At 37.3% G+C, this 25,095-nt stretch overlaps 1 protein-coding gene across 9 annotated transcripts in view; it reads left to right on the top strand.

Moving 5' to 3' along the window:
• The window catches only part of DMD (dystrophin), a 2,122,179-nt gene that overhangs the window by 1,902,990 nt on the left and 194,094 nt on the right, over positions 1-25,095 (top strand). For all 9 annotated transcript variants that reach the window (XM_074323910.2, XM_074323908.2, XM_074323912.2 and 6 more), the window contains one exon: positions 4,166-4,226. In XM_074323910.2, the coding sequence (XP_074180011.2) occupies positions 4,166-4,226 (61 nt within the window). The remainder of the gene's footprint in view (positions 1-4,165; positions 4,227-25,095) is intronic.

Here is a 25,095-nt window from a genome sequence, read left to right as displayed (position 1 = left end):
CATAAAAAGCTATACAATACAGTGATACCTCGGTTTTCAAACATAATCCTTTCCGGAAGACCGTTCGAGTTCTGAAACATTCGAAAAGCAAGGCACGGTTTCCCCATAGAAAGCAATGCAAAATGGATTAATCCATTCCAGACCTTTCAAATCAACCCCTAAAACTGCAAATTTAGCGTGAATTTTACTATCTAATGCTACCATAGATCCATAAAATTTACGGTGTTCATAAACAGAAATGTTCGTCAATGGAGACATTCAAAAACCGAGGTACCGGTATTTTCTGTGGTATTAAAATGTCATGGGGCATAGGGAGATGAGGAAAAAATGTCTAAAAAGGTACCTGAGGAGGGAGGTAGGGGCGATAGTGGGAAAGAGGTCATCGCTCTACACTAGTTAGAATGTGTCCATAAAACCATCCCTGGAATTTGCATAATTCTGAGGAACAAGGAGCCAGGGGCTAGTCAATCTTCCCTAACACCTTTTTTTTAACTCCATAGGTGAGGTTTCTCGTCTGTCTCCAGGGAATGCTATATTATTTCTTTTTATAATCCGACTCCACTTTTTTGGGGACACAACTAGGTTATCAAACTCTAAATCCACCAAATATAAGAAAAGTAGAAAGATTAATGACCATACATGGGTCTGAATTCCAGAGAGTGCTCTTTTGGCACAGTTTGAATAACATTAGCATTCTTTTTAATTTTCTGGTTAGGCCCCTGTGTGGATTAAAATACGGCTTAACACCGGGGTGCATCACTTTGGCACATTCTGTTCGTCATGCATTACAAAATGGTTGAAATAAGAACTTCTTCTAAACAAAGTGTGTTTTAGTGGCCTGTGTTTGTGATTTTCAAAACCACCTTGGGCACGATATTGAATCCTGTTAGAGGGAGGAAAAGCATTTGAAGGTAGAATTGCTACCCTTTCTTGCTCTTAATAACAAACTGCAAGGGGAAAATCAGAGGTTGGTTTTGGAATAAATAAATAAACTCAAGTGTAGTTTGCTATTTAACTTCAGTAGCCAATAAACCCCCACGGTGCTGGTGCCACATGATAATGAATGATTTTTACACTCGAGAATCTGAATCACAAACCTGCATTGGAATTTCACGGTGGCTACAGGAACATCTGTATAAGAAAATACGAAAGGGCAGCACAGCCTCATATAAAAACCATTTGCCAATAAATCCGCTTTGGATGGACTACTAAAAATGGACACATCCGGCATAAAAGATGTGTGTGTCTATTCCGTAGGCTAGCTTTGTGAAGGATGGCAAGCTTCCACTGGTACACTGAGATAAGAAACAGCTGTTGTTGGCGTCGGCACTCCTGCAAGAAATGAAATGATAATTCTGGGACAGCCTTATGAGAGTTACCATACATTTGATCAACTTGAAATATATGCAAGACCAGAATTATGTGGCAGTCTCCAACAAAATTGCCAATAACCCTTTCACAATCTCTTGAGAAGGAGCACTGAATCCAATCACAGAGAACCATCGTCCGATTGTGTTATTTCTAAAGCAAGGAGTTCCAGTGTGTGTGTCTGTGGTGGTGATGAAGCAGGGGAGAAATGGGAGAAGGCCTTTGTTATTTTCCTTTTTTTTTTTTTTTTCTTGCATCGAGGACATTTTTAGCATAAAATTTCAGGGTTTCAAGTGATGACTGCAAAGCAGTTACTTAGGTGCGTTTGTAATCTGTGAGTCAAAGAGCAAAACACATCTTTCAGCACCAAAAATTCACTGAATCTTACTGTTGGACCTATTGGATAGCTACACATAAGGACAAAAGACTTTTTCAAAAATTAACAATTTTTATATACAATTTATATACGCTACAAAAAATTAAGAACTCCAATTATAAAAGCTTAAAATTTCATATTGCTCTGGAACTTAAAAATTGTTTAGGATATTCTTTTTCAATCCTTTCAACGATTTACTTCAAGCATATTCTGATGACGCTACTCTGGCATTTCAATGGATTATTTTGCCTTTTAATGTTTAATCATGCAAAGTCAACAATAGGTACCCGGTGTATGTCTAGCCATTAGCTCAGCTAGGCACCATTGCTTTTTCTCCATCTCTTGCTAAATTTTCTGCTTTAAGGTTGTTCTTTTCAGGCAGACAGCCCCTCTGCCAGGTCTGGCAGCTAGCAGACCTCTCAAGAACACTTCTCTCTGAGAGATGCTTAGGAATAATATAGGAAATCCGAATGACTCTTCTGCTACCAGAATACACTCAGCATCCTCCGAGACAGAAAGACTTTGGCCCGAAGGCTCTCTGGCATTGTCGTCTTCTTTTTATGATGCTGTGATGTTGTTTAGCTTTTGAAAAAAAATGAGGTATGACTGACATACATTATGTTAGTTTCGGGTGTACAGGATAATGATTCGATGTTTGTATACAGCACAATGCATCTAGTTAACATTGTCACCATTACGATGCTGTGATTTTAAGAAGAGTGTGCACTGAGCAGCCAGGAGCTCTGATTTCTGGTTCTCCACCTTGTTTCCTGCTAGAGAGACCTTGGGTTTTCAGGTATCCATAACATCAGACTGCCCAGGTAGGTCAGGGAGTCCAGCCTAAGTTCTCAAATCTGGTCTTATTTGCTCTGTGAGCTCACTTGGACAAGAGAACTGTATCCTAGAGAAGAAAAATGGACAAGAGGAGAGTAGGGCAGAGAATAAGAAAGGCAGTGTGGAGAGGAATAGCAAAAGGGCAGAGAGAGATTTAAGGCAAGGGACTACTTCAAAATAGCAGATAAATGTCTTTTTTCCCCCATACTAAAAACCTGTCTGCCAAAATGAGAGGGAATAATTAGCGGCTAGATACAAATCCACGTTCTCTATCTTTTGAATGACATATCTCCAAGGTACAAAGCAGCGTGTCTGGTTGAAGGCTGGTGATTCAATCCCTCTATTATCCTATATGAAACAAAGAATCTGTAGTTGAATTACCCTTAAGTTGTCTGGCAGTAGGTGAAGTTAACTTTTATCAGAAGCTGTTCTTTCATATTATACAGTGTAGTCAAGGATATATTAGTTTTGACGTTTTGTTACATCTCAATACATTGTGGAGTGAATTTACTGTGAGACTAATTTAGAAGGGAGCTTTTCATAGGAGGAAATAATGGCCAGCATCAGCTGTGCCTCAAATTATAAGCAGGATAAAACTTCAGGAAAAAAATGGACATTCACATGAAATTGCTAGGTGTTAATAAGAATGCTTCTTATATTTGTATTCCTCATGGTATTCTGTGTCTCTTAGAACTCCAGTTTCTTAAAACACTATTCGGGAGGAAGATTTTATTGTTGAGGAAATGTTTTGGTGCCTCCTAACATGATTATTTTGTCTTAAAGAAAGAAAAAAAACATCAGATTAAACAGTATATGAAAGGTATTTTTAGAGTTCAGCTTGGAGGGGAGGGGAACCTACAATTTAAGCATTTAAAACACAGTGTAAAGATGATTGATTTGACTAACGTACAATAAAGTCATTATGAAGTGAATTCCCCGTACATGAAATTTAATTCCACCTATAGGATTCATCATTCATCAAAGAAGTTTTATTACACTCTGGTACCAGGTGCCATTTTCTCACTTTTTTTTACCTTTTCTAATAAGATCATGCTGGTCAGCTGACATTTTGAGGTACCAATTAAACATATAGTCGGTAAATGAAATCGGTAAAAGCCAAGTAAAGAGAAAAACAAACATATCAGAAGGATAAGTGTAGTACTTTTGCTTCAATAACTTGGAATATAAATATATCACAGAGGGATGTTTCAGCTGCTAAACTAATAAAACCCAGTCAATCAAATAGTAAAAGATATCAAGAAGCAGCAACAGGAAGTATTATAAGACAAGCACCCAATGGAGACACATAAGAGAAAACCCGTCAGTTTACTCATTCACTTCCTTATCTGTTCTATAGGTATAGCAGCGGAACATTTTTTTCTTTGCATTTATCTTTGTGCCTGAATGAGTTCAATTTCACTTAGATTAGGACAGAAACTTCAGAACAGCCGGTTAATCCATCCTGTCTTCATGGGCAACTGAGCAAACAGACCAATATCAGTGTAAAATTGTAATTCTGGAGATTAATGTTGTCTTTCCTGTTTGCCGTGAACTTGACCTCCATGCCTCTTCTTTTTCCTTTTTCAGCTTCTGTCCAGGGTCCCTGGGAGAGAGCCATCTCGCCAAACAAAGTGCCCTACTATATCAAGTAAGTTGGAAACATGACATTCTTTAAGGAGCATTTATTGTGGCTGATCTGTATATTCACAAATGAATTTTTTAGGAAGCTTAGATAATCAACTCATGCTTAAATTACAACTGAAAACTTGCTGATGCAATAGGGAGCTGCCTTTAGGAAAAATCCATTTAATGCAGTGATGTGTTGTGTTTTGTGATCAGAGGTGGAGTGAAATTTTCACACTAAAACAAAAAGCTGCAGATAACATTCCTGGTAGTGGAAGTGAATATTTACAAGAACAATTTAATATATTGAGGGGTTTTCCCACATTTCTTCTTCAGACAAAGATGGAAGACTTCTGCAGCTATATGTACACAAACTGTTTTAGGTGAATAAATACTTCATGAACCCAAAAGGCAGTGAGCAGCAATCCTGGATTTGTGGAGCTGAGGTGTTCAATATATAGCACTCAGCATTTTTCATATAATAACAAAATGATACTGTTTTCTGAGGCCGTTTGTGTCAGTCAAAGGAATACAGGTGCTTAAAAACGCCTTCTGCAGCATGCTGTATGAAATATAAATTATGATACATTGGGTCAACATGGAAGAGAGAGACTAGGGGATGTGGAGTTATTATGATACCTTAACAGTTTCTCATCAATTGTGTGAGTCCAACTTAAATTTAAACTTTGAATCGACTACCACAACGACAATTGAAATTAATCGGATTCATGAAATAGTCTTCAATACCAACTAAAGTCTTTGAACTTGCTTCTGCCATGAGTGTGACTAAAAATGTTAAATGTTTGTCCATTTTTTTGGCCTGCCATCTTTTATCGAGTCTGTTTTTATTCTTCCACTGCCCATCAATTCTTCATAATTTAGTTCTAAAGCAGAAACAGCAGTCTTAGATCTTCATTACTGCAGTTCTCAAGAAATTTGATTTCATGCCTCAATTTTGTTAGAAGAATGGGGGTGAGGGGACTCTCTTGGCTCTTCAAGGAGAGACACATCCTTTAAAAAAAGTTTGTCTTATTAAATTTTTCCAGATAAGATATCTCTTAACTTTAAAAATTCTCCTTTAATATACTTTGATCTTGCTTTTTAATTCTCTTATTTTTAAATTTTATTGTTTGTTATACAGAATTATTAATTTAGTCACTCTAAATATTTTAAATACCTATTTTAATCACCTGTTTTATTGAATAATTTGTTGATTTAGACATGCACTGTATTGCTTGCATCCACTATATATTTTACGGAACCATTTTATTCAAACTCTCCCCAGACATCTTCTATATCAATATCTTCAATCATGACAAATTTTCGTTTCTGACTAAGATGTCTGAGACATACTACTTCATTTGTAAAGCTCTCACTTTATCCAATCTTCATAAGCTGAAATAAAGATTCTTGTGGGCAAGGTTTTAGGACCACCTGAGAATCCAAGACATCTTTAAGTTATTATTCTCCAAATCATTACTTGTTTGGGGCTCATTAAAAGTCTCCTGGAGGTTTCAGAATCCACCCCTGCCCTCCCTTCTGCCACCCACTCCCCCAGTCCTACCCATTCTTTTCTTAAATCCTTAAATATTTGTCTTCTCCCTGATGTTACACCTACTACAGAAGATCTCAGTGCCTTGCTGGGGGGAAGTGAAAATGAATTCAGACGAAAAAAAAAAAAAGCAGGATACAAATGCCAGAAAAGCTGTAATCCCCCCTGTAAATTAATCTCTTGCTGTTCCTCTGTGGAATCAGCAGCTGCTCTCTACTTGTCTTCCTGTTGGTCCAAGGCTCCTTCACCAACTTGAAGATCTTAGTAGCAGTATTGGTAAGGGCACAGATCTGGAAATAAGAAAACACGTTGCGTACAGCGGGGTTTAAGTCCCTCGTGAAGATTCTCGTGATCCAAATGCAACGTGTTAATTGATTGTGTGGCCTTGAGCAAGTCACTTAACCTATACAAACCTTGGTTTCTCATTTATAAAATAAGGTCCATTTATTTATTTATTTATTTATTTATTTATTTATTTATTATTGGGGAACATTGGGGGACAGTGTGTTTCTCCAGGGCCCATCAGCTCCAAGTCGTTGTCCTTCAATCTAATTGTGGAGGGCGCAGCTCAGCTCCAAGTCCAGTTGATGTTTTCAATCTTTAATTGTAGAGGGCATAGCCCACCATCCCATGGCGGGAATTGAACTGGCAACCTTGTTGTTAAGAGCTCGCGTTCTAACCAACTGAGCCATCCAGCCGCCCTAAGGTCCTTTTCAGCTCGAAGAATCAATGAGTATGACTCATTACATTGTCTTGTCTAAATTCAAAAACCTAAGCTCTCACCTTTTTTTCAGGTTTATCTTCATTTTTTAAATTCTTTATTTTACTTATTAACATAATATAAATCCTCAGTTTTAAAAAAATAGGAATTCTATTTTTCCACTGTTTAATTAGCTTCAGATATGACCTCTCAACCCACTCCAATTTTGCCAGGTACCTATTCAAAGAGCTCAAATCTTGGTGTATAATTTAGGACTATAATTCTTCCTAGTTTAATGGTAAGAGACATAAAACCATAGACAGGAAAACTTAGTAGAAAGGTGAGTATAAAGACCTTAAAAGTCTCTGAGGTGATCAATTCCTTGGAATGAGGAATTACGTAATTCCCCAAAGATATCTCTGAAACTTTATGCAAATCAATAATTTCTATAATTTAATCTATTTGAAAATAGGGGTTATATAATTTCTCAAATATACATCTAAACTATTAAGCTGGAATATAGGGAGAACACATGTTCAGAAAATGTACATTGAAAAGATTATTAATGTCATTTGTAATTTATTCCACATTACTGTTGTCTAAGATATTCTATTAATAGTACATTACTTTGATGTACAAGGTTCAGTAGACTTCATGCACTGGCAAATGCCATGCATAATTTGAGATGCCTTGTTGATCCACAAATAACAATTATGATAAATTTATCATGACATTATTTCAACCAGTCCCCATTTTTCCTCTTTCTTATCTTGTCTGTCTTGCCTTACAGTCAAGAGTTTTTATTAGGTTGGTGCAAAAGTAATTGCAGTTTAAAAAGTCAAAAATAATTGCAAAAACCGCAATTACCTTTACACCAACCTAATAGTACAATACCACATGCTTCTAGCTGCAAAGCCACGTGTCTTTTTCTGGACTTTTTTTAATGCTCTATAGTTTTCTCCTTTTCAATGCTGGGAGAAAATGATCATCTAAATAATAAGAGGTTTCTACACCAGTAGCACAATTCCAGTTAGTTTATAAGTTGTGCACTCATGTAAGTCATTAACAACGTCTTCTACTCTAGATTGCAAATCAGACAGTGTTTATGCCTGCATCCTGACACCAGCTTTTCATATGAAGCTAAGAACCTTGATTTTGATACTGCGGCCTACATGTTTGTCTAGTTTATTAGTCCATAGCATACATCATTGTTACAGTTTTCATATTCCGTCTCCCTTGGGGCTCTTTTATTCCTGCCAGCATCTCTTTCAGGTTATTTGATTACAGCTTTCATTGCCACTGAAAAAATAATCACCAACAATGTTCAACCTGTTACGACTGCCTTTTCCACTCTCTGCCATTTTGTAGTTTTTTGGCCTACTGTCAAACTCATGAAAATTTCAATATAATCGCCTTTAACCAGCTGCTGCATTCTGTTAGGAGTTCTTTCACCTTTTTATGTTACATACTCCCATATGGGTAAACCAAATGGAGCCAAGAGCTGGGACGCTCGCGCTTTCTTAATCAGTTAGAGAATTATTCTTCTGTATTCTGGACTGTCAAAAGAATTTAGGAACCTACACTTGCATGCAGTATGTTCCTGCAGAGATGACATAATAAGAGCATAAGAAATAGCACACTGGGTTAGAGCAACAGGGCAACTAGCCCAGAACTCTGACCCAGATGCAGGCACCAATGGCTGTTTTGTCAATTAACCTAGTAATTTTCATTTTTAAAAATTAGGATGCCTTGTAAATCAGTTGGCATTGAGTATATCCAATGATTTCTTAAACTTTTCTCATTCTCCATTTCAGCCTTGTCTTAGGTATATAAGTTCTATGAATCAACTGATTTCTATATAAATACATAGAGGTATATTTCATTTTCTCTTTAATCTACATCCTTTAATCTCAAGGGATGGCCCCAATTAAGTGCTGTGAAATTAGGTGAATACAATTATATGTACCCAACATAGATTTTAATCTCACATCCCCTCACTAACCCCTTTTCATTTTCATCTTCCCAGTCTGAGAAATTCTAATCCTTTTTAGGCTTTTAGTCTGTCCTTGAATGAAAAGTAAGCGTTTCCCTTGATCATCTTAGTTGCTTTTCCTGGATCTTTTCCAGCTGCTATATCTTCCTTGGGATGTTGTGATGGGAATGGCCCAAATACTGGTTATTAAATTTGTTAGCATTGTCTCTACTCTCCACTCACTCATGAAGAAAGTAAATGCTATTTGTTGTCTCCCATTGGTGCAGAAATGGAGAAACCAATTGAGGTCATAACCTGTTCTACATACATTAGTTCTAGCTGAAGGTTGGTGTGCTGCTACTTTTCTGTAATACCGGCTGAAGTGTTTGACCTTATATTTCTGTCAGTTGTCCCTTAGAAAAGATTTGATTTTTAGAGAAGCTGGTCCTTCCCTCCTTTAGAGACACTGCATTTGCCAAATATTGGGAGGCATTCACTAATGAAACTCAGTAGTAAACCTGCTGACTCAATCCCCAGTAATGCATTTCATCAGGTTCCCTTTCTAAATATCTCTGAAGCACTTCACGGAAGAGTGAAAACTGGAGTTCTGGGGAACATGCTAACCGTTCAGCTTTTTATATGCAATGATCAAGAAGCAACTAGTGTCCAAAGGAGTGTCTATCTTTTCCTGAGAGTTATTTTGGATGTCGTATACAGTACCATAGAGGTTGTCTTAATGACCTTGATTGACCCTTGTCTCTGCTCTCGATCCCAGGCATGTTTCTACAGCCACCTATTTCATCTCAGTTGCTCACAACATTCTGGGGGTTCCTGCTTAGTAAAACACAATATAAAACCTCCCTGGCTGAAGCCAACAGTCTCTTCCATCAACATTTTTACTATTGCTGTGTCTGCTGCCCAAATTGCTGGTTGGAGTTCTTACTCTCCTGTGTTCTGGTGGCTACCATTTCTATGGCTCTACTAGTACAAGTATTTGACTCTCTGCATGGAATTGTGGTCATCTTCCTAGACTCACCTTTTGGTGTCTGTATCTTCTTGTATCCTCTTGGTCTACTTTGAATTAAACTGATGACTCTTGCTCCGATTATAAGTAGCCATGCTCCCTAACATCAGTAGCACCTGAATTTTGGCACCATCTGCCTCCATACCATATTGCCCCTATTTCTACATTCTGGGCAATTTTTTAGATTCCAAATTCATCCCATATTGAAAGCATATCTTGCCCTCATTCTCGTTCCACCTCCCTTTTATTTGTGCCAGGAGTTGCTCTGATTCAAGTTTTGGTTAGTCTATTTGTTCCTTTGAGCTATTGATTGCTATTTCAGTACCTGTATTTATAGAGAGAGGGAGCAGCGGTTAGCTATGTCTCAGCTTTAACACCAATCAGTGTGCTAAATATCTGTGCTGGCCAGTTTGCATTGGATACATCTTTTGAGAATGAGATGGACTCTTATTAGAAAGAACACTGGATTATGATATCCAACTCAGAAAACATTCCCTGTATCTCCTTCCTGATACCTCACTGTTCTAAGAATGGTATTAGTCTTCTGACATTCAGTTTGAACATTGGTTGAGATTGGCAGAGGTTTTCTTAGTTTTTATTACAAGATCAAGACCTTATGTAGTATATAATTTTGTGCTATTTCTGGTAAGTTCCCTCAAATGCATCTTATAGCAGCTGACAAGAAAATATGAAATAGCAGAAATAGTAAACAGACCAGGCATCAGAAGATTTGTAGTTCCAGCGTTGCTATTAACTAGCTGGTTGATCAAAGGTGAATCACATATTCTCTGGGCCTCAGTTTCTCCATCTGTCATCTAAAGGGGCTGAATCACATGATATCACAAGTCATTTCCTGTCCTGACATTCTCTGATTTTATAAATGTTGACTTTGAAATAGAAATTGTTTGCAACAGTTTTCCAGAGGAGTGAAAATGAGTCTTCATATTGCCCTTGAGGATTCTTATTGCACCATCAATCTTATCAGAATAGAAAGGACAAATAATGTTAAACCTTTTACTTAACTGTTTAGCATCACTGATAACAGGAAGTGAATGTAACAGAGAATCAGCTGTCTAATTTTAGCTGTCAGTCTTTGAGGAAACTGGTGAATATCTCTGGGTGATTAAATTTGTGAAATTGCTGCCAAAAGCCTGGTGCTCTGACTTTTCAAAAGGCTTTTAGTACACAAAGATAACCCAGAGGTCAGTCTTCTCTACCCTGCTTTCTCCTCCACAGTTTGATGGTTCCAAAGGTCACATTAGCTGAGTCTCATTATGCTCTGGAACCACAATGAAGGAATAGTCAGTAATGCATAATTGATAATAGAATCATGAAAACAACTGAGTTTAAGATATTAACTGAAAGAAAGTGAATGAGATGCCATAGTGTTATGCAGAGTCCTGATACTGGCCTTTGGTTTTGTAGACCTTGTCGACAGACGTAGATGTTGGCATCTCCTGTGTGTGTCTCATAGGTTCATAAAAAAAAAAAATTCACAACCTTCTTTATCGTTTCATAAGCTGACACATATAACCTCGACTGAAATAACAGCCCCCAAGAGGATAGGTGCTGTATCTCTGTTTCTAGCATAGTGCCTCACAGACAGCACGTACTCAGTAGATCTTTGAATGAGTGAATGAATAAATGAACACATACCAGTAATTCTATGTGCTTTACAGTTTCTTGACTCCATCAGAAAATCTTCCAATGTCTGTGTCAATTTAGATCTACTGCCCGAATGTGTCTCTCCTATCCTCTAGACATCAACTTTAATATTAGAAAGTGTGCTGAGCCTTTTATCGTTTCTCATGTCTCTTATACATGGTGCCTAGGAGACAGTTCTTAGCATGCATGTCTGAACGGCACATACCAAACAAATCCTGAGATCTGCAGATTGTCCTTCTCTAACAGTATGATTTGGGGTATGACCCAGTCCATCAGGGACTGAGTTTCCCCATCAACAATAAGGAAATAGAAGCAGATAATGCCTGAGATCACTCTGAGTTCTGGCTTTCTTTGTTTCAATAGAACTGGAGTCTTTTTGTTTTTCCTAAATGTCACTCATGATGCTTCTTCTGGTTTTCCAGTGGTCAATACAGCTTTAAATTGATCAGCTGCTGTGCTTCACTGGGCATTTGTGTACGGGAGCTACTTTGCAGGCTGGGAACTAGTAGCCACTGAATCTTAAGAGAATGACATTGTTAAGTTTTTGTTTTACAGAAAATTGTTGTAATATTCTGTATGTTATATGTAATGCTTACAGGGGGTGACATATATACATATACACATGTATGGGGCTGCTAAAATGTAATGTTGTGTACAGGCCCAAAATCTATTATATTACAAAGGTATAGCATAAGCGTCCCCTGCCTCATTCATGGCTCTTTTGGGAATGTGAGAGTGTACATAAAATATATTTGGGTATGTTTCCCCAAAAGAAGAGGAGGAAATTATTTCAGCTCTTCATTTTCTTTTTCTAACTTTCTTGAACATGCTCTTTCTTCCATAATCATGCAGTAGGAAAAAAAAAAAAAAAACATGGACTGTGGCATCAAATATATCTGCATTTGAAACCCAGCTTTATCATATTCTGACTCTGTTATTTAAATAATTTACTTAACCTCATACCCATTCCACTTTCTGGCACATAAGGAATATTAATTAGCTTTCCTTCTCTGCTCTGAAATTTAATTAAAGTCTAATTAACGTTTACTAGAAACTAAGTGTTGGGGTTTTAGGAAAACACTCATACAGATATATCCAGTATTAGCTACATGTTTAGAATATTTTCTAGGACACAAATATGTCCTTGATCAAATTAGTTTATTTTCATTCTTGGAGTTCCCACATCATTTGGGGTATGTGTGAGTGAATTCCAAAACATTCCTGAGCCTCTCCTAGCTTCTCTAATTGTGTCTTAGCCTCTCCCCTTGGGAAGCAGCAGCCCAGACAGCATTGGAAAATAACATAATCACCCTGAACTGCCTCTCCACTGTGGATAATTTCCTTAGAGCATTAGTCCTTTGAACACTGACCTCGTTTCACAAAATGTCCCTTTCTCAGTGGGAAAACTCCAAATCCCATTCAGTCTTTCCCACTCTCATTCCAGAGGATAAGGTGGAGGAGGGGAGGGGTTGACTGAGAGAATTCAATACTTTTCTGGAAGAATGTCAGTGTGCACATACACATACCATTTCTTTCTTTAAAAATATAAACTGAGTGCATTGCATAATTCAGTGCTGCCACATTGCAAAATTTTTAAATCTTTGTATAATATATTTAAAAAATCTGTTTTCTGCAGTCTGGAAAGCTCCTAAGAGCCGGTCCTCTAGGGGGCTTAGCCTGCTGTCAGCATTCAGCAAATGATCACGCATCTTATGTGATACCATGAACTCTCCCGGGGTGGGCAGAGGTGAATCAGAGAAGCTTCCTTGCTCCTCTTGAAACTTTCCGTTGCTTTTTCCGTTTTTCTTTCTCAACTTATCCACATCCATCTTGATCCCCAAAGCCAGTGCATGTCAGCTAGTCAGTGCAAAGGGTAATTTTTAACTTGCTTCTTTGTTGTTTTAGAAAGGATTTGGTTGTTGTTTTGTTTCCTGTTTGGTTTGGTCACTTTTTCTTGGCATTGAGCTTTCTGTAAAGGCAGTATCTCATATTATAATCCATATTATCTCCTAGACAGGACAAAAAGCAAAGTTTAATGTGTGCCTACTAAGTGCTAAGTGAGAGACTAGCTCTATCTTCCAATTTATAAAGTTAACTCAACCAGTTATTACCCAATAAAGAATAGTTGAGACAGAGAGGTTGGTGGCTTACCCAAGACATGCTAATAATGACTCAGCTCTGTACCGCTCCTCCTAACCCTAAGACATCAATTGGTTTTGTACTATCTCACCCCCAGTGTAGGGCCCCCACAACCTCCATCCTTACCCCCTAAATGCTCGCTCCATTGGGTCAGAATTGCTTGGAGCTCCCCGCCTGGGTGTGGTAAAGTGGCGTGGGAGTTGGTTGCCTGACCTCTGAGGGCAGAGCCCAGCTTCACCAGTGTACTGGAGGAAAAGGGTGGAGACACATTTGGGGGTGGAGCTGTGAGGTTTGGGATTTTCAAAAAATTTAATAAAGGGGTAGAGAATTGAGATTTAAAATAATAATAGTAATAGTAATATCATCTCACCTGTTGCTCCTAGCTGTTTCAACTTCATATTAGGTTGGTGCAAAAGAAATTGTGGTTTAAAAGGTTAAAAATAATTGCAAAAACCGCAATTATTTTTGCACCAACCTAATAGAATAGTTGGTTGAAAACTGGCCCTTAGCATAACCAGGTGTGGCCAGACCACCACTGTGGGGCTGCCATCTTGGGCATCACCAACATTACCCTGTTAGTCCTTCCCTGCATATCTTTTCCTTGGCTTACCAACCCAATCACCTTCTGCCACTACACTCTTGCAGAGACCTAAGTTTCTCTTTGCTGCTTTTGCCAATAAAGGGCAACAAAAAATAAAATGAGGGAGCATTTGAGATCTTGCTCCCCGGCATACGAGAGGTGACAATTAAGTTCACGAACTTGTTGCAACAATGTTGCTAACCTTTTTTTGCCACCAAAGGGATTATGCATTATGAATTTGTACCAACTGGACAAACAATTAGCCAAGTTTACTATTTGGAAGTGCGGAAAAGGCTGCGTGAAAAAGTTAGACGACCTGAACTTTTCGCGAGCAATTCATGGCTCTTGTATCACAACAGTGTACCAATTCACAGGGCACTATCTGTGAGGGAGTTTTTAGCCAGTAAACAAATACCTTTATTGGAACACCCTCCCTACTCACCTGATCTGGGCCCCAGTGACTTCTTTCTTTACCCGAAGAGAAAGGAAATACTGAAAGGAAGACATTGTGATGACATTCAGGACATCAAGGGTAATACGACGACAACTCTGATGGTCATTCCAGAAAAAAAGTTCCAAAATTGCTCTGAAGGGTGGACTAGGCGCTGGCATCAGTACATAGCTTCCCAAGGGGAGTACTTCGAAGGTGACCCTAGTGATATTCAGCAATGAGGTATGGAGCACTTTTTCTAGAATGAGTTCAGAACTTACTCGTCAGACCTTGTGTTTCTTCAGTTTATAAACTCGTATAAAAGTCAAAAAAGTAAAATTAAATAAGTAAATTGAAAGAAAAACCTGGTCAGCCCTCCTATGTGGAAGCTGAGAAAGCAGAGGATTTCTGAGTCACGTCCTGCCACTTCTATCAGGGCTTCGGTAAGATGAGATTATGGCTGAGACAAGTATCTAATAAATGCCACAGAACGTGTTTCTCCACGTACTCCCAAGTCTAAGTCTTTTTGAAGGGTAGGACATAGTCGACTTAGGTAGACTAGAATAGGTCTTCAGGAGCCTTTCAACACTAGAGCATGTCCTTAAGTTTGACACTATCCCCTCCTCCCAGGAAAATGTAAAGTTTCATCTTTCTCATCAATTGCAGGCCTATGGTTCTAACCTAACCTAAAGCAAATGCGTATGGCCTATGGCCATCATCATGACTTCCCCAGTCACTAAGCATTGGGTCACCCCATGTATTACATGCAGAAAACCTCATCTTATTGCGTAACATCTCGTTTTTAGTATTATAACTATATGGCGCCAAAGAAGTATTGCTCATATTTTTTCTTGTAGTGACTTAAAGTCACCAAACCAATTTGGGCAGTTAATATGTTTTTGAGACTAAGGAATGACATATTTCCTGAAGATTAAGAAAAATCTCTCTGAATATATAGTCACCCTGTACTAATCTATAAATATGTGCTTTATCAAATATAAAGCCAGATGAATTATCGTCCTCACTCTGACTTATATCAGTGTTACTGGTACTTTTCTGCCCCCAACCCATCAACTAATAGGGAAGAAGGAACCCTAGATGGAGCAGGAGGGGCCAAGCATATGTATGGCAAAAGTTCAAGATGTAAATATCTTTACAGCTAAAATTGAAAGACAAATTGAGAATATTTTACGTGTGTGTGTATATATGTATTGTGTATATATGTGTATACACATACACACACAGAGTGTGTGTGAAAGAGAGAGGGAAAGAAAGAGAGAGGAAGAAGAAGAGGTGGAGGAAGAGGAAAGGATATTAACAGCAGTCCTGTGATTTAATCCCTGGGGGATGTGAGGGTAATAAATGACCTCAACTCAACAGACCCCCTTATAAACATCCTAATGACCTCCCAGACTTTTTTGTTAATCTTGTTAATGGTATTTAACTAGCAGAAAGATCCCTGAAAGTCCCTATCTATAAAATGTTTTTAGCAGGATATACTTGGTCTGGTTAGTTTACTTGTTGTAAATAAACCTGGAATTTATGGATTTATGAGTCATAACTGGATGGAAAATGGGGCATAGTCACATGAGCATTTTCCTATGTTTGTTCTTAACAGATTATAAAATGGAAGCCTTTGGCAACTGAACTGGCTTCCTTTCAATGTCAGTGTTTCTGCGTAAATTTTTTTAAAAACCTTTTCTGTTAATATAAAACCAAAACATATCATAATATGAAAGAACAGGGATATTTGGGGGAGATGTGACTGATTACTTCAGGTTCTTCCAGGGAAAGAATGTTTGATCTATACCTGCTATTTCCCTATCATCCTTTGAATCATTAGTAAAGATTGGTACTAAGTAAGAATCTATGATTTATGTGAGTCCAATTTGAAACTCAACCCTCTATACTTACACAATATGTATTTTTTTAACCTAAAAAGTCCCTTTGCAATGAGAGAAAGAAAAGCAGGATGAGCAGACCAATTTGTTTTCCCTTACCACGTTGTCCTCAGTTCTTAGAAATCACAGGTCTAAGAAAAGGCCAGGGTCGAGATTAGTGAGAGCTCTAACAGATGTACATTTCTACATTGAAAATGATACAAATAACATTTCATTGTTTTAAAAGTTACCTTAGAAAAGATCTCAGAGATAGCAAGGACCTCTGTAACGGCCTAGAGTTACTAAGTCATCTTTACTGTTCAATTTTGAAATGTTTATGTTAATTTTCAGGTCCTTGTCTCCCCAATTAAGCAGTGAACTCCTTGATAATGCTTGTGCCTTATACATCTTTGCATCCTTCTTAGCACTTTATTATCTCACACGTAAGAAATTGAGAATAAATATTTGATACTTTGGTTTGATTTTGAGGATTAAGCACATTTTGGGGAACTGAGCTATGATGCTAATAGGTATTCTTATAAAGGAGTAGATAATGAAAGATTCAAGGCACTCCATATAATTAAAATATATATATATATATATATATATATATATATATATATATATATATATATATATATATATATATATATATTTTATTAAGTGTGTTTTTCCAGGACCCACCAGCTCCAAGTCAATCTAGTTGTGGAGGGCGCACCTCACAGTGGCCCATGCGGGAATCGAACCGGCAACCCTGGTGTTACGAGCATCATGCTCTAACCAACTGAGCTAACTGGCCGCCCCCTGTACAATGTTTTTATCTAGGTAATCCCACTGGAATTTCAACTCATTAAATAACATTTTAGAAGCGATTTCAACCATCAGTACATTCATTTTCTGTATTTCAATTGGTTGAGAGCAGAGAGAAATGCTTGATGAGTTTGGTTGCCTGGTTGAACTGTCCTATAAACTAAAAATCTTCGAAAGTTGCTAATTTAGAGAAAGTATTTTGAAGTGACTGTATTCATTCCTTCAGAAGCTCCTGTTGCCAAAACTGTTGTGAGGATATCTTTAGAAAACACCCTCAAATCCTATTTCTATCAAAATGCACAGGTTGCCTTCAGGACCTAAGGTTGTTCAGTGAGTGCATATAACCCTATGTCTTAATATTCAAAGATTTTGAAAGAAGTCGGGACGAGGTAGGTGGTAGAATTGGAGACACTGAGGCAGAGCCATGGTGGCATCCATTGGGGAAGAAAAGACCTCAAGTTTGGCATTTACTTCTTGCCGTTCTCTGGTAAATATCAGCTGTCATTATCGAACACATAGAAAGTAGATTCATTATTATACATAAATGTCTGATGTTGATAAAAATACAGGGTTTTTTTCAGATAAGGTTTGGTTTGTTTGGTTTGGTTTGGTAGGGGGAAAGTCATCTCATTATATCTTTTTAAATAGACTTTATTATCAAGGAAATGAGAGTTGTTTATCTGACTCATATTTCTTCTACTCAGCCGCCAAGCCATTTCTTTTTACTGTGACCACTGCAGAGGAGCAAAAGTCATGCTTACTCTGCTCAGCCTCGTTCATCATCAACAAAATTACCAATTATATTCCAAGTCCTTGAATGTATTGCTTTAGAAGATGTATAAGCTAAAAGGAAGCAGCTCAGTGTTGAGGTAGAAGCTTGATCTTTCTATACTGGATGGTAGATTCAAAGCATACTAATCTTGTTTTGACTTATGAACTGGAAAAAATTAATATGGAAGGATGGAGAAAACATGTTCAAACTACAAAGTCATTTTTCCTGAGAAGTTATCTGACTGTAACTGTAACTATAACTCAGGGTATATCAGAGGGCTCAGATGTGGAACATTTCTTTAAAATTAAAGCCTAAGACTCCTGAAGTTTAATAGAATGAATAAAAATTGCTACCTCTGAAGGATCAGGGATGAGCAGAGGAATACTGAATAATATCATCTGACAGTTTGGGCCATACCTTTACAGTAGTTGCTGTGGTTCAAAAAATATAGAATTAATTCAATAAAACACTGGGAAAAACCAACATAAACATAAAATATTTTAAATTAAAAACACTGAATAAGAACGGGGGGGAAAAATCCCCCAGAAAATCAATATTGCTTGGGGAAGCATGACTCCCAGACCAGCAATATTTTTATCCAAATGACGTCTAGTTCCGTAGTGAACAAACACCTTTATCACCAAGTTTTATAAATAGCTGAGTGAAGAAAAGAATACTTAGGGTTGTTGGATATATTTCTCGAAGATGGTGGCTTTATTCAGAGTTTCATGCTTCACTATGCCAACTTCTACCGAATTCATTCACAGGACTTGATCAATTAGGATTCTTTTTTGCTTGTCCTTGCTTAAATGTATGTATTACAAAACAAAAATAGAGACATGGTAAAATACTTGCAAAGATAATTAATAGTGGTATATGTAGTGAACAGATTGTTTTTCTATAGATTAAAAATATACCTAAGAAAATGTGTGGAAAATTTAATTTAGTATATAAAACATCAAAGTAATGCACAGATGAAATAAACCAATAGGAGATTAAATTTAGGCATACACATCTAAAGATGTAAATTCTATAGACGTTATAAAATAATATGTATGCCCTTACATAATTGTATTACTCTTTGAACTTCATTACTCTGGGAAATAAGGGGAGTGATTCTGAACACAATAGCATCACTTCTGCTTATAAACCAATCAAAAGACAGATAAGCCACTCTTAGGTGTGTAATATACATTATAAAGGTATAATTTGGGGCAGCTGGATGGCTCAGTTGGTTAGAGCACAAGCTCTGACCAACAGGGTTGCCGATTCGATTCCCACGTGAGCCAGTGAGCTGCGCCCTCTGCAGAGTACATGCTCTTAACAACAAGGTTGCCCATTCCACTCCCAAATGGGATGGTGGGCTGCGCCCCCGGCAACTAGATTGAAAACGGTGACTGGACTTGGAGCTGAGTTGCGCCCTCCACAACTAAGACTGAAGGACAACGACTGGGTCCTGGGAAAAACATACTGTTCCCCAGTAAAGTCCTGGAAATACACACAGTTCCCCTTCTCGAATAAAATCTTTAAAAAAAAAAGGTATGATTTAATCCAGTTTTTTAAAAATTTGAAAATTAAATGCATGTAAATCCTAATTGGGCAATGCTTGATACTTCAACTTGTGTATTACAGTAAATATATTTTTCCAATTTCCAATTTTCATGTATCCTTTTCAAAGAAAGAAAACGATCCTTTTTTAAGTTTTCAATTACAGTTGACATCATTATTATTTTATATTAGTTTCAGGAGTACAGCATAGTGGTTAGACATTTATACAATTTTGCAGTGATTCCCCCCGATTAGTCCCCACCTGACAACATACATAGTTATTACCATATTATTGACTATATACTCCCTGTGCTGTACTTTACATCCCCATGACTACTGTGTAACTGTCAATTTGTATTTCTTAGTCCCTTTCCCTTTCTCACTCAGCCCCCCAACACCCCTCCCAGCTGGCAACCCTCAGTTTGTTCTCTGTATCTATGAGAGAAGACAATCCTTTAAATGCCTAACTGCCTGGAACTTCCTCCAACAGTCTTCTACCATAGTTCAAATTATACAACCATAAATAACAACAACAACAAAAAATATTTTGGCAGACAAATGTTTGTTTGTTTGTTTGTTTGTTTTAATGTTCACAATATAAAGTACATCTATTGCCAAACCTCACTTTCAGTTTTGTTACAAATTAGTGAAGTATACCTGCTTTGTGAACAAGAAGGCTCTCGAAATTGAGCCCTAAATATACTTTTTCTGCTACCCCAAAGAGGAAAACTTTTGAAATACAAACACTGACCTTTCTCAGTGTCCCAACTAAGGTCTGATAGAGGTGTTTTGTTTTTGTATTGTTTTATGCTGGTGTTTTGTTATGGTCCAGTTCGAGGGCAGACTAGATTGGCAGGACATCATTGACTGCTGTGAATATACTTGGTGGAACATGTAGGATAGGGTGGAGGAAATAGGAAAAGCCAGAGTGGAAGGAGACAGACCAGTAGGTACATGAAAAGCCCTGGTGGTAAATGAGATCTCGCTAATGGTAGCTGTGGAGATCATTCACAGTGGTTGGGGGAAATACTTTGCAAACAACAGGTTTTGCTGATGCACTGGAGGTCAGGAGTACGGGAAAGAGGACAATGCAGATATCTCCTGGGCTTTTGGCTGGAACCTGAAGATGAACAAGTTTGATAGGGAAACACAAGAGATCTGACAGCCCCTGTGGGTGACTTGAAGAGCTTTTGGTCTCCAGTAATACACACTGGCTGCCCTTTACTCCAAGCAACAAGAGGCAAACATTTAATAAAGAAAAGAATGAGCTTGCCAACCAGATAGCCACTCTTCTACATAGAAATCCTGGAGCTGCCTGGCTTTGGAAATGTAAAGTTTGAGGCACCTAGGGTGTCCAACCATGCAGCTGGAAATAGGAATTTGAAGCTCAAGGAAGAGGTCCAACCAAGTGTTACGACTTTTGCAGTCATCGACATGTATATGGTTCTTAGAATCATAACATGGGATGCTATCACATTGGGATGAGAGAGGAAATCCTAGGACTTCTCAATATTGTTTCTGCTCTGCCAAAGGCAAATGCATTAATTAATAAATTCATTACATTAATGAATCAAACTATTTCGGAGGGGGCTACTGTGCCAAATATTGCATTAGGCATCAAAGCTATGGTAATGAGTAACACATGCATAGCTCCTGCCCTCCTGGAACTCTTGCAACTCCTGGAATTGTCCCTGTCCTCCTAGTGGAGGAAATAGACCTGGAACAAATAGGACTTGGGGCCTCAGATGAGCCAGGAAAGCAGGCACTTGCTAGTAACTACTCTAGCATAAGTTAACATGGCATGTCTTTGCAAAGAAGTAAAACTGATTATTTAAACCATTTAATGCTTCACGTAGAATGAAAACAAGCCCATGAAAAGATACTCAACATCTAGTCATGAGGGAAATTTAAGTCAAAACCACAATGGATACTTCTTCACACCCGGAAGGATGGCTATTGTGAAAAATAAAAATGGGGGGGAGGGGAAGAGTGTTGATTGAGGATATGGAAAAACTGGAACCCTTATACATTGCTGGTAGGAATGTAAAATGGTACAGCCACTGTGGAAAGCAGTTTGGTAGTTCCTCAAAAACTTAAACATAGAATTACCATATGATCCAGCAATTGCATTTCTAGGTATATACCCAAAAGAACTGAAAGCAGCAACTCAAACAGATAACTCGTACACCAATGTTCATAGCAGCATTATTCACAATATCCAAAAGGTGGAAGCACCCAAATGTCCTTCAACAGATGATCAGATATACAAAATATGGTATATACACACAATGGAATAGTATTCAGCCTTAAAAAGGAAGGAAATTCTAATAAATCTGTAACATGGATGAACCTTGAAAACAATATGCTAAGTAAAAAAAGTCAGACACAGTTTGACAAATGTTGTATGATTCCACTCATATGAGGTACCTATAATAGATTCACAGAGATAGAAATTAGATTAGTGGTCGCCTAGAAATGGGGTGAAGAAGGAAGGGAGTTATAGTTTACTGGGCACAAAGTTTCTATTTGGGATGATGAAAAGGTTCTAGAAATGGATACCATGTTCCCCCGAAAATAAGACCTAGCCGGACAATCAGCTCTAATGCATCTTTTGGAGCAAAAATTAATATAAGACCCAGTCTTATCCGCTGAGGTCTTATTTTCAGGGAAACAAGGTAGTAGTGATGGTTGTATTCTACACTTAACCATGGTTAAAATGGTAAATTTCATGTTATCTATATTTTACCATGATAAAAAATATTGTCCCCAAAATAAAAGAATTAAGTAATAAATTTGCTTAGGATTTCAATAAAATGGCTAAAATAATCCCTGTTTTTTATTTTAATTCTAGATTAAAGATCTATATAAAACTATTAAAATATATATAAATAAGGTAATGGAAGTAGAGAGCTTTTTCTTAGGCATCCAAGAATTTTCCCTGTGCTTTAGAAATCTATTGTGCGATTTACTTCCTTGAATTGGCCTGTAGTATGGGAGTACAATACTATTGCAGAGATGAACTGGTGTACTTGTGAACTGTTCTGAGATGCTAAAATGGAAGCATAAAACTATAAAAGGCATTATTATTCATTAAAGAGGCATAGTTTATAAGGGTGTCTCTGATCATTGTCGAAACATAAATGGCCAATTCCACCCATAATTAGCCAATTAGTATGAAGTTATTTTTTACTTGGTATATTTTGTTTAACCTCAGTTATATTTGTAAAAACAAACTGCTGTTTGTGACTGCTTTCAAAATTTCACACGGTCTTTAATTCTAATGCACTTAAGAAATGGATTCTCCTTGCCTAAGAAAAATCTCAAGTGTGTAGTTATTTAAAGATATGTATGCTCTTGAGTGCTTGCTTGATTTGGTCATTCAATAAATCTTTATTTACCATAGTAGGTGTGCCAGGTACTGTGCTAGATGCAGGTGCTTACCTTCAGTGAGTCATATCCCGGCTATCTTTAAAATATAGCCAAAGAGCAGATAATGGAGTTGAGATACTAAGTATGAATACGTTTTAACACAGAAAAAAAGAGGAGAGCCTGTGTCAAGGCAATTTAGCAGGAGGGAGCTTGTTGATACAAGGAATTAAAATGATACTGCTTCTGGGTGGTGAACACATAATGTGATCCGTAGATGATGTATCACAGAATTGTACACCTGAAACCTATGTAACTTTACTAACAGTTGTCACCCCAATAAACTATAATTTTAAGAAAATGACAGTGTCACTGTTGCTGGAGGGGGTGAGGAAAAAACTTAAAAAGCTCTCAGGCTAATGCAAATAAGTTAGATGGGGACCAATGGGTACAAATATTTGAAGGTTGTTGATGAAATCCAGGTGAGAGGTGATGGAACTTGGACCATAGTGATGGTGGGTTGGAAATGTGAAAAGCAGAGAGATTTGAAAGAGATTAAGCAGACAAAAATCCTTAGGGCTTGAGGGTAGACAACATGGGGAAGGGTTGCAAAGAGGACGAAAAACATGTCAAGGGATCACGCCTAAATTTCTGGGCAGTGAACAGTTGATGACATTCTATAGTGACATAGGAGGCATGAAGAAAGACCAGATTTGGGGTAGCAATTTGATTGTGGACATTTGAATTTGAGGTGATTTGTGACATTTAGGAAGCACTGTCAAGCAAACAGATAATATGTGTCTAGAGTCCAGAAGAAAGGTAGATGGGTTTGGGTCAAGGTTATTAATTTAGATAATATTTGTATATAACTGGAAGTTGAAGCCATGGCTGTGATTGAGAATCTAATACTAAATTTTATAAGGAAAATTACTAAAGCTCTTTGCTTTTTGAAGTACAGTTGCAGTATTAATAATAAATTTTTAAGGCTGATTTTTTAAAAAATAATAAAGTATGGGGTGGCCAGTTAGCTCAGTTGGTTAGACCAAGGTTGCAGGTTTGATCCCTGCATGGGGCACTGTGAGCTGCACCCTCCTTAAAAAATAAAAAATAAAAATAAAAATAAATAATAAAGTAATTTAAAAGCCTGGAAACATACACATCAAAATTATGGTAATGGTTGTAGTGTAGGGGAAGGGGATCCAAGGGGACTTGAATTTCATCTCCATTGTTTTATTTTGTTTAAAAAGAAGCTTTCTGCAAAGACATAATGTTAACCATTACTAATTCTGGACAGTGGGACAAAACGTACTTTTTATTTTGTATTCTGGACCTTTTTTTTTATTTCCTAAAACTCTTAATCTAAAACAAACATTTAAAAATATATATCATGTGGTTATACCCATTTTGTTTGATTAAATAACTTTCTCAGGAAAGAAATAGGACATTATTAATTAGATGTTTCCCTAGAAAAATGTAATTGAGTCGATTCTGGTTTTGGTGTTGTGTAGTAAAGAATCTAACGTTTATCACAAAACAAACAAACAAAAAAAATACATCATGATAAACGACTAGAATGTCACTAGCTCATTAAATACTTTATACCATCTTCATTACCTATCAAAGCTTACTTCTGTGAGTAAACTCTTTAATTCTTTTTTTTTTTTTTTTAATTAAATTTATTGGGGTGACAATTGTTAGTAAAATTACATAGATTTCAGGTGTACAATTCTGTATTACATCATCTATAAATCCCATTGTGTGTTCATCACCCAGAGTCAGTTCTCCTTCCATCACCATATATTCGATCCCCCTTACCCTCATCTCCCACCCCCCACCCCCCGCCCCCCTTACCCTCTGGCAACCACTAAACTATTGTCTGTGTCTATGAAACTCTTTAATTCTTAATGCTTTGTACTTGATCAGCAAAGTTGTACCAAGGTTACTTAATCTGACAAGTCGCTGTTGTCTATAGCTGGAATTAATGCTGAAAAACGATTACATTTGTATTAAAACTGCAGAATTTTGTTCACTATTTTTTCTTTTCAGTTTGTATAATTTCTATTGCTCTGTCTTCAAGTTCACGGATTCTTTCCTTGTCTGTGTCAAATCTACAGATGAGCCCATTTAAGGCATTCTTCATTTTTATTACTCTGTTTTGATTTCTAGCATTTCCTTTTTATTATAATTTCCATCTCTGAAGAAATTACCTATTTGATTTTGCATACTATCTTCCTTTCCCATTAGAGCTTTTAACATATTAATTATGGTTATTTTAAATCTCCTGTCTGATGGTTCCAATATCTGAAACATGTCTGAGTCTGGTTCTGATGATTGCTTTGTTACTGTAGATTGTAACTTTTCTTCCTTTAGGCATGCTTTGTATTTGGGGGGGGGGGGGTAAAAGCCAGATGTCTTGTAAAGAGTAGTAGAAACTGAGGTAAATAGACGTTTAGTGT

This window comes from Rhinolophus sinicus, chromosome 18 (assembly GCF_057876585.1).
Source record: "Rhinolophus sinicus isolate RSI-liver-muscle chromosome 18, RSI-T2T, whole genome shotgun sequence".
NCBI classification, from domain to species: Eukaryota; Metazoa; Chordata; class Mammalia; order Chiroptera; family Rhinolophidae; genus Rhinolophus; species Rhinolophus sinicus.
This window is presented reverse-complemented; position numbering and strand designations above follow the sequence as displayed.